At 43.9% G+C, this 19,847-nt stretch overlaps 1 protein-coding gene across 2 annotated transcripts in view; it reads left to right on the top strand.

The window, feature by feature from the left end:
- LOC142579976 (uncharacterized) overlaps window positions 1-19,847 on the top strand; it is a 59,542-nt gene that overhangs the window by 17,539 nt on the left and 22,156 nt on the right. For both annotated transcript variants that reach the window (XM_075690670.1, XM_075690671.1), the window contains exons 2-3: window positions 2,763-3,042; window positions 16,171-17,679. In XM_075690670.1, coding sequence (XP_075546785.1) covers window positions 2,771-3,042; window positions 16,171-17,679 — 1,781 coding nt within the window. In that variant the 5' untranslated portion in view covers window positions 2,763-2,770. The remainder of the gene's footprint in view (window positions 1-2,762; window positions 3,043-16,170; window positions 17,680-19,847) is intronic.

The following is a 19,847-nucleotide window of genomic DNA, read 5'->3' as shown; positions in this document are numbered from 1 at the left end:
CTTCTGACAAAGAAATAAAGAAGTTGTTAGTCAGTGCCAGTGTGTGTCGTGTCTTCGTTTTGTGGTTTGTCGTAGGTGTTTGCGCTGTAACGTTAAGTTCAGAAGTAATCTGTTAAAGGGCCCCTGAAACAGTTCTGACAAATTTTGTGGACTCGTAGAGTACAGCTAAAGTTAATCAGTCGCACCACAATTTGTGTGAAATTTCTCATTAAGAGAGCTACGGATGATTACAAGTTACCCTCCTCCATAGCATGCATTTTCTCCTCAGCTCATTCACTGAGTGATCGGGGCTAAGCTCCGCCTTCATTGGCTCTGCTTCATGATGGCATGTGGTGTCGTCGACTTCTGGTTCTCTAGGAGCAAGCACGCAAAGCATGTCCAAAGACTCTGCCAGCTGTTTAGCAGTTGACCTCAAGTGTGAGCTACCGAAGCAGTGTGCGTTGCGAGCATTCTGTCGCAGCACCGAACGTGTGTGGTATTCCGGTAATCACAGGCTAGCTGGGCGTTTCGACGGTACAGTGGAGGCATAAACTCATACTGATGAAGGAACATTAGCGTAGACGTATGTGAGCTGCCTGATCGGTCTCCACGGTCCAGCCACACTTTGGCGCAGAGCTTAACAGCCAAACAAAGAGCTAATATTCCTCTAACCGAGTGTAAAACATTTTCAACTTTTACAGAAACAATGTGTTAACAATTACACTCCTGCGAAAAGTTTACACCAGCAGCAAAGAAGAATACATTTTGTTACTGCTACTGTGTTTGGTTGAGTTTTGTACCACCAGGTGGCTGCACCATGCAGACCATTCACATTTGCGCTTCTGCTCATCCCGTGAAACGACACGCAAGGGGACACAGCCATGTCCTGTCCCCTTGTGCTTGCGTTTACCCTAATACCGGACTCTTGAAATGCTATTGCGTTAGTAATCTTCCGGTGTAAAGTGACGGCCCCAATCGCGCAAATCCTAGCGCCGATTGGATAGCGACAGTCTGATGCACTGCAGCCAGTCCGCTTGTCTGCTGCCTTGCAGAGGGACACAATGTCGCAGCTTGACATATTGCCAGTCGCTACGTTTGCAGTCCGCAACGCAACAAAGTCGAATCATAGTGCTCGCGAAAAGACTGAGACCAACTCTGACCGCAGAACTCTCGTCAAAATGGAGCATATTGTAACACGAGCAGACGACGCTTGCTGTGTGCCGGAAATGCTTGAAGGGACACTAAAGTGAGAAATGATTTCTTCTGCATCAGTAAATTACCATTCTACAACATCAAAAACACCACTCTTACAACGATAAGACGTTTGGTAAGCCAGAAGAAGCGCAAGAACGAAATACGGGTGGCGACGCCTACTTAAGTTCCCGCAGCTGGGGGCTGTGACGTCTTGGATTTTGATGGCATCTTCTACAGCCTACTAATTATATATAGTGTTAGAGATTGACTACATTGTGTTCTAAAGGAACGAAGTATTCAACATGGCAAGTTTCGGGAACCTTTACTCAGGCAACGCGGCCCAAATGCGAAAACGTACTTCGGAATCCCTGATGTCACGCTGACATACCGGCGCTGGGATTTCGGTGCGAAATTCAAATACTGATACTTGGACCTTCATTTTCTCATCTAATAATCAAACTATTTTTTTGAAATGACTGCCTGCAGGGTTCTCAAACAATGCTTCATTAGTCTAAACTGATTTATTGTTTCGCTTTAGTGTCCCTTTAAGTGTAGTGAGAAATTGTTCTTGTACATCCTGTTTCTGTTACTTTCTTTTTATAGAAACAAATTAACTAACATTCCAACTATTAAGAACATCATTTGTTCACCATAAAGGTGGAAAAATTATTGATGACGCACCCTGGGCAGCCAATCGAATAGCTCGCCCACATGACGTCAACTGGGTGACTTATGTCATATCGGTAGGGGCAGCTGAAAATTCCGCCGAGCATTGTGCTACAATCGGCCGCGATGTACATTTTTAAAACCTTATAATAAATTACACGCTTTACATGGAGCACTTAGACGCATTAATTAATGATCAGAAGCACCTACTCAAACGACTCTGCGTTTGTAGAAAATCATCAACATCGTTTCAGGGTCCCTTTAAGTTTCTTGCTTCATGGAGCAATAGTATTGTCAAAAAATCAATTTGTAGCACACCTATGAAGTGAATTGGAGCTAATTTCAATTTTCTCAGAAATAATTTTTTTAACTTCCTTGCAACTGCCAGCCTTGAAATTTCGGCATCCAGAGCAGGTTCTTTTTTTAGTAGAAAGGTTCATGCATGATAAGTGGTATAACACAAACAGAGTTGTAAATGCTGGCTTCAAAACGTAATTATTTTTACGCTATTTGCTGCCACTTTGTTCCCATACTGCAAAAACTGAAGTTGAATTTAAGTAATATTAATTTTTTTAATTAATTGATTGGAAATGCTCGAATCATTGCATTCTCTACCTTTCGGGCTGTTGACCAGTGCGCTAAAATAAATTTTTTATTTTGCCATTTTCTTGCAATAGAAGCGTGGAACAATGGTATGTGAGAAATAATTGGCCTCTACACAGTAATATTTGAAATCGGCATGAAAGACTGAAGCATGCATAATTTCATCAAATGAAAATTAAATGATCGCATAAAAACCAGGATGCCCACATAAATTATACCACCAATTTCGTAATCTACGTCAGCAGCGATTCACGGTGAAACACTTCGGAGCGCTAGCCGAGCATCAAGTGTTGTTACATTCAGCAATTCTCCTTCTCCAGGTCTGCTCATGGCGAAACTGCAGCAGCAGCAACAGGGAAATGACCCTACTAGCACCAGTGGGAAAGAGCATCCCTGCCCCTTTTGCGAGCGGGTCTTCCCAACTGCCGAGCGGCTGGCAGTGCACGTTAAGGTGCACCAGGGTGGCCCCAGGCGACCACTCAAGTGCAAAGAGTGTTGCCGCAGGTTCCCTCGAATCGACAAGCTACGTGCACACCAGGTGGTCCACCGGGTTGGCAAGCCCCATCAATGTGAACTCTGTGGCAAAGCATTCACGCACAAGTGAGCTTCACTCCCCCTTGCCACCCTTCGTGCATTCCGCTCTTTGGAAGCAGCTACGGCGAACCGTGTGCGTGCTTTAAAGCCAACTCCAAGTTGGGCAGACAGCTATTTCGCCCTTTGTTAGCTTGACACAACTGATTGAGAAGCTGAGAATTTCAGGACAAGCGATGGAACATGATAAGATGGGTGCAGTTCTCAGATACCTGAAGACGGCAGTAAGAATTAGAGAACCAACTTGAGTAGCTGGTATGCTGGTTGGAGAGGAAAGACTGCCAGAGTTGGGTGGGTCACGTAATGCATAGATCAGACGACCTTGTGGTCCATCGCTGTAACATGGTGGGCACCCAGTTACTGTCATTACTTTGGCTGTCTGTGACATGTGAGCTCCTTTCACAGATGTGCCTTCTCAGCACTGCTGCGTGACGTACCTCAGAATGGGAACACCAGTTGACAGAAGTGGACATTCATGGATTACTAAGCAAGAATGGCACAATTGAACTTTCTAAATTGAATCAAGCCATTATGTGTAGCTGCATTTACATTAACTAGACCATCTTGGTAATGGAAAGGTCCAAGAGACGGAAAATGGCATTAGCCCCATGTAGCATGTTGCAATTTTGCTACGTACCAAATCTAAGCTCATACATCCAAATTGGATACTTAAGCAAGAGAAATCTTTACTTTGGCATCATATGTGGTCATCCAGCAAAAACTGTCAGCGTGTCGCCATCTCTTACTCAGAGAACACTGCAAGAAACTTGTGCAGCTGCGTCAACCGCGGTGGATAAGTAAAGTCTTCCCATCTCTGCGCTACCGACTGTTTTACAGACGCCAGAAAGTGTGTTATGGTTAATCTGCAAAATCCGAGTTTGTTCGCTGTGAAAACATGTGAAAATAAAGGCACTGTTTTGTGCTAGATGCCCGTTTCAGCTTTCCTTAAGCCTACAAATCTCACCCAGGGTAGTAAACTGTGTCAGAATAAATTTAGATGTTATGACCTTGCATACAAGTATTTCCAAGTTCAATCGGAATGTCTTTCTTCAGGCAAGAAAATTGAGCCTGTAAAAGTTTAAGTGAAGCTTTCTTTCTTGTTTGTGCAAATGTCACACAAGTGTAATGCTAATGGTGCAAATGTTCAAAGCTAACGCAGTCACGGAAATGTAAGGTAATTAGTTTGCTAATGCACCAGCAGGGCCAAAGGCATACAAACAAGGTAAAGTAAGGTAAGGTAATTAGTTTGCTAATGCACCAGCAGGGCCAAAGGCATACAAACAAACAAAATAAATGGACGAAAATGCAGTGAGCAAGAAAATAAATTACAAAGGCTTCTTTTTGTACAATTTCAGCCCCGGCTTCAGAGCATACTGAATATGTAGCTGTAAAAATATGGTACAGTAAAATATGTTCACTTCGTATTTTATGAGACCTAAAAGAAATGTTGAAGTTAACCACATCACGAATTATCAAGGGTATCTAGAGAACTAGAAGCAAATGCTTACTACATAAACACAGTTTTATTTAAATGAATCGGCAAATCCTGTTTTCATTTTGCACAAACACTGTGTGGAAGCTGCAATTCTTGTCGTCTTGTTACTGATTAGTGCTCGCAGTGATGAAGGCCTCTTCACTTCCTTTGCGGTGAGGCTACGGCACAAGACCCTTCGTCCGAGATATGCTTATCACCACCGCGCACACATTCCAATTATTTTTTTGCCAGTCAGTGGGTCGGCAACAGACCATCCGTCCGTCGTGATGTAGCCACAACGGGTTCGATTCCAGCATGCGGGAAGCACAAGGATCCCACTTCATCAGCTGCTTTTACCTTGTTTGTTTGCATGCATGTTGCACTGAGCTTAAACGAAACTACTGCTCTGTGATCACTGTGAACAGGAACATGGACAGCGACCACGCAGTTCATAGAGCACACAGCGGACATGTACTGAGTCAAAACAAAACTACTGTTTGCTGCAACCGCTGTGAATTAAACTGCACTCACTATCGACACAATCTTATATGGTGGCCACGCAGTTCTGAAGGCACAAGGCCAACACACATACTAAGTCAAAAGATTTGCCGCAACCACTAGGGACGAAATCATGGTCGCTGTCAATGTCATCATAGATAGTAACTGCGCAATTTTGAAGGCACCCAGCTAATGCGGTGTTATATGCAATGCTAAATGCAAGATTAAAGGTTATAAAGGCATAAACAGGTACAAAGCTATCTGTCATTTCTGTCCTTGCCATATGGTTTCCACTGATGACTACAGCGATGTGGACTCCGCCACTTCGTTTCCTTCGGATGCTTGCGGCACTCTTATCTTTTTTGTTTTGCATATACCCGGCGCTCCACACTCTCCAAGGTCCAAGGGTTGTCCGATTTAACCGGTGTGCGTGCAAATACGTCCAAAGTAACGGGAGCCTAATGCCATTAAATAATTCGTACACATGCCTGGACTGAAGGACAAGTCCAAATGATCTGTCTTAACTTTAACCATTATTAAAGGGACCCTGAAACGATATTTACAATTTTGTAAAGATGTACTAAGAAGTTAGAGTAGGTTCTGATTATTAATTGATGCATCCAAGTGCTCCAAGTAAGGCATGTAATTTATAATAAGGTTTTAAAAAATGTACTAATCTACTAATCTACATTAAATATGTACAGTAAAATGTACTACACAGGTTTCCACAGATACTGAAATACCGGAGCTTTGTCCACTGCACTGTCGCTGGCACTGCGACACATTGTTGCACGTGGCCACCCGTGTTCCTGACGTGTCATCTGGATCAGATCACATTTGGGAAGCGGAAGTGCCATTGGCTGCCTGACGAATGCGGATTACTACACGCTGTGATTACTACACAGGTTTCCACGGATATTGATATACCGGAACTTCTTTGTCCACTGCATTGTCGTCGCTAAACCTGTGACGCGTCGTTCCACATAGCCACCCGTGTTCCTGACGTGTCATCTGGATCAGATAACATTAGGGAAGTGGAAGTGCCATTGGCTGCCTGACGGACACGGAAACTATAGGAGCTGCTGCTGGCTTTAACTACCTTCACTTTGGAAGCAGTGGCAGCAGCGAGTGCCCGCACTTGTGCTGTGATCACTGCACAGGTTTCCACGGATATTGATATACCGGAACTTCTTTGTCCACTGCATTGTCGTCGCTGAACCTGTGACGCGTCGTTCCACATGGCCACCCGTGTTCCTGACGTGTCATCTGGATCAGATAACATTGGGGAAGTGGAAGTGCCATTGGCTGCCTGAAGGACACGGAAACTATAGGAGCTGCTACTGGCTTTAACTACCTTCACTTTGGAAGCAGTGGCAGCAGCGAGTGCCCGCACTTGTGCTGTGATCACTGCACAGGTTTCCACGGAAATTGATATACCGGAACCTCTTTGTCCACTGCATTGTCGTCGCTAAACCTGTGACGCGTCGTTCCACATGGCCACCCGTGTTCCTGACGTGTCATCTGGATCAGATAACATTGGGGAAGTGGAAGTGCCATTGGCTGCCTGACGGACACGGAAACTATAGGAGCTGCTACTGGCTTTAACTACCTTCACTTTAGAAGCAGTGGCAGCAGCGAGTGCCCGCACTTGTGCTGTGATCACTGCACAGGTTTCCACGGGTATTGATATACCGGAACTTCTTCGTCCACTGCATTGTCGTCGCTAAACCTGTGACGCGTCGTTCCACATGGCCACCCGTGTTCCTGACGTGTCATCTGGATCAGATAACATTGGGGAAGTGGAAGTGCCATTGGCTGCCTGACGGACACGGAAACTATAGGAGCTGCTACTGGCTTTAACTACCTTCACTTTAGAAGCATTGGCAGCAGCGAGTGCCCGCACTTGTGCTGTGATCACTGCACAGGTTTCCACGGATATTGATATACCGGAACTTCTTTGTCCACTGCATTGTCGTCGCTGAACCTGTGACGCGTCGTTCCACATGGCCACCCGTGTTCCTGATGTGTCATCTGGATCAGATAACATTGGGGAAGTGGAAGTGCCGTTGGCTGCCTGACGGACACGGATACTATAGGAGCTGCTACTGGCTTTAACTACCTTCACTTTGGAAGCAGTGGCAGCAGCGAGTGCCCGCACTTGTGCTGTGATCACTGCACAGGTTTCCACGGATATTGATATAACGGAACTTCTTTGTCCACTGCATTGTCGTCGCTGAACCTGTGACGCGTCGTTCCACATGGCCACCCGTGTTCCTGACGTGTCATCTGGATCAGATAACATTGGGGAAGTGGAAGTGCCATTGGCTGCCTGACGGACACGGAAACTATAGGAGCTGCTACTGGCTTTAACTACCTTCACTTTAGAAGCAGTGGCAGCAGCGAGTGCCCGCACTTGTGCTGTGATCACTGCACAGGTTTCCACGGATATTGATATACCGGAACTTCTTTGTCCACTGCATTGTCGTCGCTGAACCTGTGACGCGTCGTTCCACATGGCCACCCGTGTTCCTGATGTGTCATCTGGATCAGATAACATTGGGGAAGTGGAAGTGCCGTTGGCTGCCTGACGGACACGGATACTATAGGAGCTGCTACTGGCTTCAACTAGCTTCACTTTGGCAGCAGTGGCAGCAGCGAGCACCTGCACTTACGCTGTGATTACTACGCAGGTTGGTGCATTAGATCCTGTCTCCACTATGCTCGTTACTGCTGCTGCTGCCTAAAAGCAAAAAGTGTGCATATCTGTAGTCTCTTGCCATCATGCCTCCTGAAGTTGCGAAATTCATCAAGTATTTCAGACAGGAAATGCGTCAAATGCGATCTTCACTTGAAAAAGAGATACAGAAAGAAATTAAATAACTGAAGTTGTTTATCGACTTCTTCAGCCAGCAATTCGACGTCAAAAAAACACTCTTGAAAAAGAAAACTTTGCACTGAAGAAAGAAAATGCCACACTGGCTTCTTGGTGTGAATTGCTCACACAGCTCGCACATAACTCAGAATAAAGGATAACAAGCCTCGAACAGTATTCTAGAAATAAGAACATCGAGCTGAAAGGTATACCGCCCACAGAAAATGAAAGCGTGACAGACTTGCTAAAGTAAATCGGGGATGCTTGCGAAGAAGATATTAAGGAAGATGACATTGAACTGTCACCATGTGAGCAGGAAAGAGAGTGGGTGCCCAAACATAGTTGTTCAGTTCTGGGGATGTGCCAAACGTGACGCACTTATTGCAAAAGTGCGCAAAAGCCAAATCCTCACCTCTGACCTTGGGTCGCTATCTTGTCCAAGTTCGAAAAGTCGACGTTCGATTTCGCCTCGCGCGATTGTCCAGGCAGCGACGATATCGCGGCCTAGGCCAATCTAGTCCAATCACGTGAGGTGAAATCGAACGTCAGCTTTTCGAACGTGTACAAGATAGTGGCCTTGGTCTCTTGGGTAAGTCACCCGTCTATGCTAATGAGCACTTGTGTCCGGTCTTCAAAAAGCTTCTTGGACAAACAGTTGCCAAAAAGAAGGAAAAACAATGGAAGTACGCATGAGTGAAGGAAGTCAAAATACTCACTAGGAAAACTGCCTCATCGAATATGCCCTGTGTGACTTGCCCCGAGGACTTAGATAAGATAAGATAATCAACATTTAGCATTCTAGCTGTCACCCCTGTCATAAAACATGGATTTGTGTGACGTTGCTCTGGCACTGTCCGTTGTAACAGACCTTTACTCAGCTGAGGGTAAACTCTTATCATTTTTAACCTGGACACCCAGTCCGCCAGAAACAAGCAGGATGAACTGCATGGATTATTTTCTTTCTTTGGTTTTTCATATAACATCACCATTTCTCAGGAACTGTCGGTGTACAAATAAGCAACCACACAAACCTTTAAAAAACTGACAGTCTATAATAGTTCAAGATATAAACGCATTAATGTTAGAAGAATTTAAGATGGAGTTGCTGCAGACTGATTGGGGAGCAGTTTACAAACAATCGGATCCTGATGATGCCTATTCCGCTTTTTTCATCATCCTCATTGTCATCATCATCATCCTATACATGTCCACTGCAGGACGAAGGCCTCTCCCTGCGATCTCCAATTACCTCTGTCCTGCGCCAACCAACTCCAAATAGCACCAGCAAATTTCCTAATTTCATCACTCCATCTAGTCTTCTGCCGTCCTCTACAGCGCTTCCCTTCTCTTGGTACCCATTCTGTTACCCTAATGGTCCAACGGTTATCTAATCTGCGCATTACGTGACCTGCCCAGCGCCATTTCTTTCCCTTAATGTCTATTAGAATATCGTCTATGCCCGTTTGCCCTCTGATCCAAACTGCTCTCTTTCTGTCTCTTAAAGTTATGCCTAGCATTCTTCGTTCCATTGCTCTTTGCGTGGTCTTTAACTTGTTCTCAAGCTTCTTTGTCCTCCTCCAAGTCTCTGCGCCGTATGTCTGCACCGGTAAAATTAACTGATTGTATACTTTCCTTTTCAATGATAACGGCAAGCTCCCATTCAGGAGCTCCCAATGTCTGCTGTATGCGATCCAACCCATTTTTATTCTTCTGTGAATTCCCTTCTCATGGTCCGAGTTCCCTGTGATTAGTTGACCTAGGTAAACATACTCCTCCACGGACTCTAGAGGCTTCCGCTTTTCTAATGCTATTCAAATCTTGTTATACTGAATGCTTTAAAAACAAAAAGGCTCATAAAAAATGAAGGAAGCCCTGGATTATTAAAAGCATGTTAAAGATGATCAAACGGAAAGATACTCTTTACAGGCATTTCTTGCAAACAAGAGATCTGGATTATTTGCGGATGTTTAAGGGATTTAGGGACAAAGTAACAGCAGTTATGAGACAAGCCAAAAAGCATTACCTTCACAGTTTTTTCAATGCCGAAGCGGTAAAACGTAGCGACAATGTCTGGAAAAGACTTAACAAAGTACTCAGCAGGACAAGCACATTCCACAACCATATTCCAGACATAATTGCTGTAGATGATGTATCAAGATCGGGAACATCTCTAGCTAGCTATTTTAGTTCATTTTTCACTTTAGTTGTCAATCCTCATGATTCACTTAGCTTAGATTATTTTGTATATACTAACCGTAATAGCACTTTCCTGAAACCAACCAGTGCAGATGAAATTCAAATAGCGTTTCTAATGTTCCAAAACAGCCCATCCCGAGATTGCGATGATATACAAATTGGACCAGTAAAATACATCATGCATGTTATGGCTTCTATCCTTGAGCACATCTATAATATCTGCTTTGCACAAGGCAAATTTCCTAATGCAATGCAGTTAGCAATAGTGTGTGGCATCTTTAAAGGTTGCGATAACAAAGAAATGTCAAACTACAGACCAATATGTATATACTTCCCGTCTTTTTAAAGGGCATAGAAAATTTAATTACCAATAAAATGACTGCGTGTTGTGACAAACATAACATACTGACAAATTCCCAATTTGGATTCTGCAAGGGTCATTCGGCAGAGTTGGCACTATTAACTCAAGAAGAACTAATCTTGAGTGCTATAGAAGACAAGCTTTTAGCCCTAGGTGTCTTGTGTTGACTTTTCTAAAGCGTTCAATAGCATTAATCACGACACATTAATAACGAAACTTGGAACTCTATGGCTTTATGGGAGTATTTCTATATTTACTAAAACATGCCTTCAATATCACTGCCGGAGCGTTATCTCAACACTCATACCTCTTACGGCATGGAAATTAACTCTGGGATACCACAAGGAAGTATCCTTGGGCCCTTGTTTAATCTTTATATTAATAACATCACAAGCATTGATGAGACCATTAAGTTAATTAATGCTGACGATACTAGCTTTTTTTTACGTCTTGTAATACTACTGAGCTAGTACCATGCTGCAATCACATCCTTAATAAACTACATAAATGGAGCTCATTCAACTAACTATTAATAGCAGTAAAACGAAAGCTGGGCTATTTCAAGCAAAAAATAAAAATACCACAATTAACTGCAACCTGATCATAGGTACTTCTATAATTGAACTTGCTCCCTGTGCCAACAGTCTTGGAGTTATATTTAATACACACCTAACATGGAATAATCACATTGATTTCATTTCCAAAAAGGTTGCCAGAGGTGTTGGCATACTAACAAGATCACATTTCTGTTTACCACGAACTGTTAAACTGCTAATATACAGTTAGCTATTTTTATTGCACATTAACTATTGCCACCTAGTCTGGTATAGTACCACCACAACTAGCACTACTAAGCTGTTGATATTGCAAGAAGAAAGCTGTTCATGCAATTGCTAATGGCCCGCGCCTTGCTCACACAGAACCACTTGTTAACAGCCTTCGAGTAACCCACATAAATTCCATCTGTAATGATTTACGGTTTAAGCGATACATAGAAAGCAAAAAACAAGGCAACAATTTCATTCAGGAAATATCTAACCTCACAAGGAATTATTACGATTACCATACACGGCATAACGAAACATGGTTTGTTCCGAAAACACGAACCAACTACGGTGTACAGTCACTGAATTACAGACTATCATCATTACTTCACTCACTTGACAATGCTGTGTGATTTATTTCTGTATCATATTCATTGTGTCAAATTATGTTTCTTGCTTCGGATTGCTGCTTCACATTCCTATATCGTGAAACATGTTTGTAAGTGCTGTTTTTGTATAACTAAATGCCAACTCTTTTTAATAGATCTGTACAATTTATTAAATTGAATTGTGAACTATGCTTGTAGGTGCTGTTTTTGCATTATTAATTGCCGTAATGGCAAATAGATTTTTTTTTCTTGTTTTACATGGGCCTTTGTCAAGCCGCGCTCTTACTGCTTTTTGCCCATGTTCCTGGCATTGTGTAATCATGATGTCGAATAAACCTGTCTGTCTGTCTGTACATCGCTGCCGATTGCAGCACACCACTTGGCTGAATTTTCAGCTGCCCCTAACCGTTTTACGTAAATTGCCCTAATGATGCTAGTAGGGTGAGCTATCCAATTGGCTGCCCAGGGCACGTCATCAATAATCTTTGCAACTTTATGGGGAAGAAATGTTCGTAATAGTAGGAATGTTCGTTAATTTGTTTCTATAAAAAGAAGGTAACAGAAACAGAATGCACATGAACAATTTTTTCTAACACTTAAGCACTTCCAGCACACAGCAAGTGTCGTCTGCTTGTGTTACAACGTGCTCCGTTTTGACGAGAGCTCTGCACTCAGTGTCGGTGTCGGTCTTTTTGCGAGCACCATGATTCGCCTTTGTTGCATTCTGGGCTGCAAACGTGGCGACTAGCAATATGCGAAGCTGCGACATCGCGTCCCTCTGCAAGCCAGTAGAGGAGTGGGCTGGCTGCAGCGCATCGGACTGCCACTATCCGATCGGTGCCAGAATTTGCGTATTTGTGGCCATCACATTACACAGGAGGATTGTTACCACAAAATTTATTTATTTATTTATTTATTTATTTATTTATTTATTTATTTATTTATTTATTCATTCATTCATTCATTCATTCATTCATTTTTTCGGGTTTCCTTACAGGTTCCATGAGGAACATTGAGTAAGGGGGGCAATTGAATCAAACACAAGTTTAACAGAATCAGTGCAGTATCAAACAATACAATGTGGTTACATAGTGCAAATAAGAAAGAAAGGGTTAACATGACACAAGTAGACTATAGTTACAAAAAGGTTGTGGTTTGCAAAGGTGCGATAATGCAAAAATGTAAGATACGCAAGAGGTATCAGCATGTAGACGGCATGTTCAATGCGCAGGCAATAAACGCACGGCAACAACTGGTACGCTAAAAATAGTGTTTCGCAAGTCCGGTATTCGGGTAAAGGCAAGCGCAAGGGGCTGGGCTTGGCTGTTTGACCGTGCCGTTTTACAGGATGAGCAGAAGTGCAAACGTGAATAGTCTACATGGTGCTGCCACCTGGTGGCACAGAACTCAACTAAGCACAGCAGCAGTAACGAAGTGTATTCTTCTTTGCTGCTGGTATGAATTTTTCACAAGAGCATAATCATTAACACATTTTTTTTTTGTAACTGTTTAAAATGTTTATTCGGTGATGTTCATTCGCACATCGTTTAGCACAGGCATTGACGGCGCCATAACTTGTGATGCGCATGCTCAGCCGCTGGCTAGAAGGAGGAGGAAAAAGAGAGAAACACAGGGAGGTAAGCAACGGCTGGCCAGTAATTTTCTGTTGGTGAGGACCTCCTTTGCAAGCCTGCATGATTGAAAGGATACATCATGTTGTTGTCATTCAAAGAAGCTTTCACGTGACCCAATGCACAGTTATGCAAGAGAGACTCTGTGCATTCAAAGTAAAGAAATCTCTGGATGTCCTCACTGTAACTTCAGTTTAATCGTGGACATCCTGTGGATATAGGGTATTACTGCACGTCCTTGTTCTATAATTTTATATTTATTACTTATTTCTGTTAATATTGACGCCATTTGGTGTACAAATGTATGTTGGACACTGTGCCAAAAGTGCTTATTGCTTTGTCAAATCGGCTCTTTTCGTGTGCCAAGATCTACTCCGAGAGGTCAAATGGCTGTTCCGCTACTGATAGCCTTAGACAGTGGAACGCAGCAACTGGCATCAGATTAAGATTTTGCTGTGTACATGTGGCTACCTATAGAAGCATTTCAGTTGTTTTCAAGTTTTTATTTGAATATTGAGGACGTAAATAACAGGGAGGAAAAATGTGAAAGTTGACAAGAAGGTAAATGAAGAAAGAAACATTGAAGTCCAGGAAACATCGGTGAAGCGCCAACAGTGGTGCACTATCGGTGAGCGACGCTTGTAAGCCTGAGCTAACTCTAGTTCCAGGAGGTAATGGCTTCCAAGTGATGCTGTGTGAGAGCGTGCAGGCATGAGCATTTGGTTATCATCGTCACCTCATTTATTGGACTACTATTTGTGACATTTTTGGATTTTCATTTTCCTCACTTTTTTTCACTTGAACACTGGGAAGAGCAGTTTCGTCATGTGAATGCGACTCCCACTTTGCTTACTCATCGAAGGGGGATTGCTCGCTTGCGGCCGTGAACGTTTGCTCCGGCAAACACCGCACAAAGCATTGTAATGCTTAGTGCACATTACATTTTGCAGCGAGCTATCTAGTCACTGCTTCACATTACAAACGAAATTATAGATATTGTTATATATTGTTATGTTATATTGTTATTTTTTGCATTAAATGAGGGTTCTGTGCCTTGAAATCCTAGAAAGAATGCTGGCAAGTAACAGAATGTTGTAATTAAATTAATTTAATAGCTTTTTAGGAACCACTTTTTGTTTTACTTCCAGGAAGTGTACGTGTTGTGAGATTGTGACGCAGAAAGTGGCCACACAAGCAGGATGTCGCGATGTTTAGGCACTCTCTCGGGCTTACTCAGTCACCTAAGATGATCTTACCCGTGACTCAGCTGTGTGTAACAGCGTAGCAAGCGACCAATGAAGCTGGAGCGAGTGCCAAAACACGATGACCTGCTCCCACATGACCACCTTCTGCATCACGACACTTCCAGGGAAGTGAAACCAAAACTGGCTCCTGAAAACCTGTTATATTAAAAAGCAGGATATTCCATAAACATAAAACAAAGAGACATCATCGCAGGCATTCATCCAACTATATCTGCCACTGGGCTGTTTAAAAACTGTCATCACTGTTGGTGACATATAACTCGCTGAAAATGTCTGTCTCATGGAAGACACTGTCACTGCACTCAATGCTTTCATTCAGCAATATTGCACTATTGGCGCTGTTGCACTATAGTGCGCTATGGGCTGTTCGCTGTACTAAAAAATGCATCCTTGGTTGGCTGGATATCGGTGCTCACAATATGTACATTTCAGCTCTGATAACTCGCCCTTGATGTCTGTTTCATCAGGGGTTCCCCAAGGCTCAGTACTGGGTCCTCTTTTATTCCTGCTTTATGTTAATGATCTCCCCCTACACACCTTGGTTAAAATACACCTTTTTCCTGAGGATTGTGTTTTATATCGTACAATTAAACCTCCAACTGATCATGTTGTCCTTAACAATGGTTTCACTGACTTTTGTAACTGGTCCAAGGATGGCAAATGAATATCAACTTTTCCAAAACTGTCTCCATGTCCTTTACACGACACTCATGCCCTACCTTCTTTGCCTATGCCTTTAACAATATTACTTAAGATAAAGTGTTTGAGTTAAAATATTTAGCAAGGTTTAGGTAGGGGCTAGTTGGTATTCCATGGTATCAATCATCGCTTGCAGCGCATGCATAGGCTAGGGACAAAAAACGACGACGAAGACAAGCGCTGACTTCTGGTTTTTCTGAGGTAGCACATGTGCTCTCGTTCATATTAGATCATGAATTTTGAATGAATACTCATGTCGGGTTGAGGCTTTGTAGGGGGCACTTTTGTCTTGGTGTCTCAGTATATATGTGTTTGTTTCTCAAAATAAAATAAGTTGGAAGTCGGCGCGTGTCTTCGTCATCCTTTTTTGTCCCTCGTCTATGTATGCTCTGTAAGTGACGATTGATACCATCAAATATTTAGGTATCCTACTAACACACGATTTGTCATGGTCGAAACACATTGATCTCACCTGTAACAAGGCCCTTAAAAGGCTAGGTTACATCGTATGCTGTGTCTGGCTCCTCAAGAAACTAAACTTCTAACATATAAAACCCTCATTCACCCCATCCACGAATATGGCTGCATTGTATGGAATCCATACAGACACTGTGAGGTCAAAAAACTAGAAGTCTGGAATTCATTACCGGGCAACATTCGTTCACTACCACTGAAACAATTCACGCTAGCTTGTTTATAAATGTTTGTATGTATGTTGTTCATCCCACTCCTGCAATAGTCTCATTGAGACTGCAGTATGTACAAATAAATAAATTAGATAAACAAATAAATAAAATTAAGCATTTTGACTGTGTTGGCGTCTTCACCTGCTGTCTTCAAAGCCTTGCAATTGTCTTTTGACTATTGCACTATAGCACTGTTCAAATATTGTTGGCCATATACACACGCACGCAAAATCTTGTGAAAGTTGATTGCATCCCCTAAAGCGATTGTTGAGAATACTGCACCGTCTCTTCTATCGCTGCAGGCAAACTCTCACAGAGCACCTTCTCCGGCACACGGGCGTGCGTCAGCATCAGTGCGACCTGTGCCCCCAGAGCTTCTACTTCCGTGCCGACCTGACCAGCCACCGGCGCCGGCACACGGGTGAGCGGCCATTCAAGTGTCGCGTGTGCCACCGGTGCTTTGTTGGCCATGCTGACCAGCTGCGCCACGAGCGGTTGCACAGTGGCGACCGGCCCTACCACTGCCCCATCTGCCAGCGCAGGTTTGGCCGCAACAGTGTCCTCGAGCGGCACTTAATGTGCCACACGGGCGAGCGACCATACCAGTGCCATCTCTGCCCAAACACATTTACGCGCTCCTACCTGCTCCAGGACCACTTGAAGGACCACCCACAGCCGCAGCACTACCTCGGTTCTCTGAGTATGCACACGAAAATGAGAGGAAAGCTGCGGCAACGTAAGATAACAGCTGCTGCTGCTGTCTCCATGTCAGCTGTGCCAGGAGGGCCACCCAGTTCAGCATCTCCACTACCTACTCAAACAGTGGTGGCTGCTTCCACATCTTCTGTTCCTGGAAAGAAGCTTGATACAGCACCTGTGTCATCAGCCCAGGAAGCAGCTGCTGCTTCAACTTTATCCGCAACGCCAAAGGAGGTGCCGCATTCAGCACCTTCACCGCTGCACAATGCTAGCACACCCAAAGTAAAGCGGGCCTCGAAATGCAAGGCAAAAGGCAAGGCAAAAGGCAAGGCAAAAGACCAAGCAAAGCCTATGTGCAGCCCAGTGACCAGTTTGTCTTTGTTGGGTTATTGCGCCCTGTCCGAGGTGGAGCTTGGCAATGCATTTGTGCCCCCACTTTCATCTTCGCTAAACCAGAATTTGCACCTTCAGAAACATGTCTATGAAAAAAAGCCAGGAAACCTCAGGAACGTGCGAGCAAAGCAGCAGCAGAAGAACATGGTGGCTTCTGGCACCTCACCTGCAGTGGTGAGCAATGCGACAACTAATATACCATCCTCATCATCTCCACGACTGACAGCTGATATGGCCGAGGTGAAACAGGCCTCGAGAGCTGACTACATGCACCGCCCAACTACTGTCATGGTTTCGCCACTGTCTCCAGAGGCCCAGACCACAAATCTGGTTGCGAGAGCTCAGCCCATGATGTATCCCCCGGGCAGCTACAGAATTTTACCATTCCACAGTGATTTATACGGAGCAAGTGGGCATGGACTGGTGGTTTCATCTTTCACTGACCACAGCTCGCTGGTCAGCGACCACATGGGCAAAGTGTGGCCGCAACCTGCACTCGAAGGTGCTGCTTCCCTGCTCCCCTGTGACGCTATGCCAGGTGGTGGTCACAGGGTGTCTGAAGTAGAGCCACAGGCTGGCCTTTCGCATCCATTGTGGGGAGACCAGGATCTGCAACAAACCGACAACCAGTGTATCGCAGAACTGAAGGAGGAGCTCAATCTCATGAATTCGTTGTCTGCATGCCCAGTTGTCCCAGAAGACATAGGAAGACACTCTAGGTATCTGTCTGCGGCACTTAGCCTCGTGTCATCGTGGTCAAAGTATTGCATCCTGCGCGAAGGCAGTTCTCCCTGAAGTGATACCATTAAGGATTTTGCTGTGTTTCTCTTGCTTTTGTGCAAATTAAGCACATTGCGCAACCAAATGAAAAAGTCTAGTCGAGTGAAGGTGGGCTCAGCAGGTTGAGGCTTTGTGCCATTTTTTGATTCTGTGAAAAGCAACGTCGGAAAAGAGCGACCATTTACTTTGAAAATGGAGTGGGAAGGGACAGTCATCTTAGTGAAGTTCAGTGCTCGATGTAGTGTCAGCGGTGTATGAGCCATTGTCACAATGCGACGAAAAGGTGCTCTTTGACTGCGATGGTCCTTTACTTTTCATAATATGCTTTTTCTTACTACCGGTAATTGTTTAGCTCTGCTGTGGCAAGCTGAGGTCATTGCAAACACCAATTCCATTATTATGTCTAAGAGTATTTGTGCGGACTAGAACCATTGAGGTGCTTTACTTCCACCTCTCCCTCCTGCAGCAATACATGTGATATTCCTATTGCCGCTACTGTTGCTGCATTGTACTTTGCCCACCCCTCTCCTCACTCTCCACCCAGACACACAGACGTTTACTGCAGTTGAGGGAAATTGCGAAACTGCCTTTGCTGCGAGTGCGAGTAATGCTTTCTAGTTTGTCTTAACGGAAGATGACTGTGATATATTGGAAAGGCAGGACTCTAGCCTCTCCCATAGCTTTCTGTATTTTGTACAATGCCTGTCCAATACCAATGCAAACAGTGGAGCCAGTGACTTGCTGTTGTATATACAGCAACCAAAATCCGGGGGAGGTCCACTCTCTAACTAAAATTTTCCCCCAGCCCTAGCTTTGCTCAACTGGGCAGGCATAGTATAAGTACAATAAGCTGTATAAGCCTTGTCTCAGCCTGTGATATTTTCTTATGTAATCTGTGACTTCTTGCAAAGTGGATTTTTACACAGCTAGCATAACTGCCAGCTCTGCGATTGGACTACCATGGAACAGGATATGATTGGTGCGCTTACTGCAGCAGTTGTCTTGATCGTATTGAAGCCAGCTGTGATACTTGTGAGGTGCCTGACATAATGTGTGAAACTAATTATTCGTACTCTGTGATAGAATGTGTTGGCTTCGTGTTCTCTGTGTCAGATGGGCATTCTGACGTGATGACCTTCCCAAATCCACTGCTTGCTTGAGGAAGCGTACCAACCCGGTATTAACTGTTACCTTGCCCTTGCAACATTCTTATTCACTACCAGTCAGTGTCATTATTAGCTCTAAATAGTTTCAGAGGAGAATGCATACTCTGGTGTGCTACTTTTTACAACAACAGTAGTTAAAAACGTGGCAGCAAAGAATGACTGCAATTTAGCTACTTAGAAGGGTGTTCTGATTGCTCTGATCACATTTACTATTTACAAGGCCATACAGAAGAATTTGGAGTTCTATAAGGAACTCAGTATTCCTTCCGTTCAGAGGCTTTGCTTGCAGTGCATGGAACTTCACATACGTTTGTTAATAAAAGGAAGATTTCATTTCTGGTGTCCCATTTTCTGCGGGGCTGTGGTGAATGCTTACCATTTCATAACATTGCTCTCTGTTCTTCTGCTTTCTCTTTGCTTGTGGAACTGCCTATTTGGGTCTATGAGCATGTAGTCACCAACCTTATCTTTTGTCCTTGTATTTGGCTTTTCTCGTGATTACTCTCAGACAGATAGAAAAAAAGGGTCTCTGCTATGATTCTCCAGCAGTACCTAGTTGCCTGAACAAGCTTTAGCAAAGGTTTTGTTTTACTTCCTACTGACATGTAGAGCTTGGGAACCACATTCTGTGAAGCATACCTCCTAAATGTAACCCTATCTAACTAGGAAGGACCAAACTAATTTTGCTGTACTGTGTAGGACACACGGTTGGGACTGTATCTTAAGAAAAGTTATCACCTTTCAGGCTTATCTTGTTCCCAAACAGTAATCATCCTCTATCCTGAATGGCTTTCCTGTAATGCTGCATGCTTCCAGGCCACAAACAGCATGTGCATTATCAGCATGACATCGCATATTTTACAGGAGAGTAGTGAGTGCACAGCTTCAAAGAAAATAAACTTAACTAAGACAGATAACAACCATCATTTGGAGATAAGATA

Source organism: Dermacentor variabilis, chromosome 4 (assembly GCF_050947875.1).
Source record: "Dermacentor variabilis isolate Ectoservices chromosome 4, ASM5094787v1, whole genome shotgun sequence".
NCBI lineage: Eukaryota > Metazoa > Arthropoda > Arachnida > Ixodida > Ixodidae > Dermacentor > Dermacentor variabilis.
The sequence above is the reverse complement of the archived record's forward strand: the minus strand, read 5'-3'. Positions and strand labels throughout refer to the sequence as shown.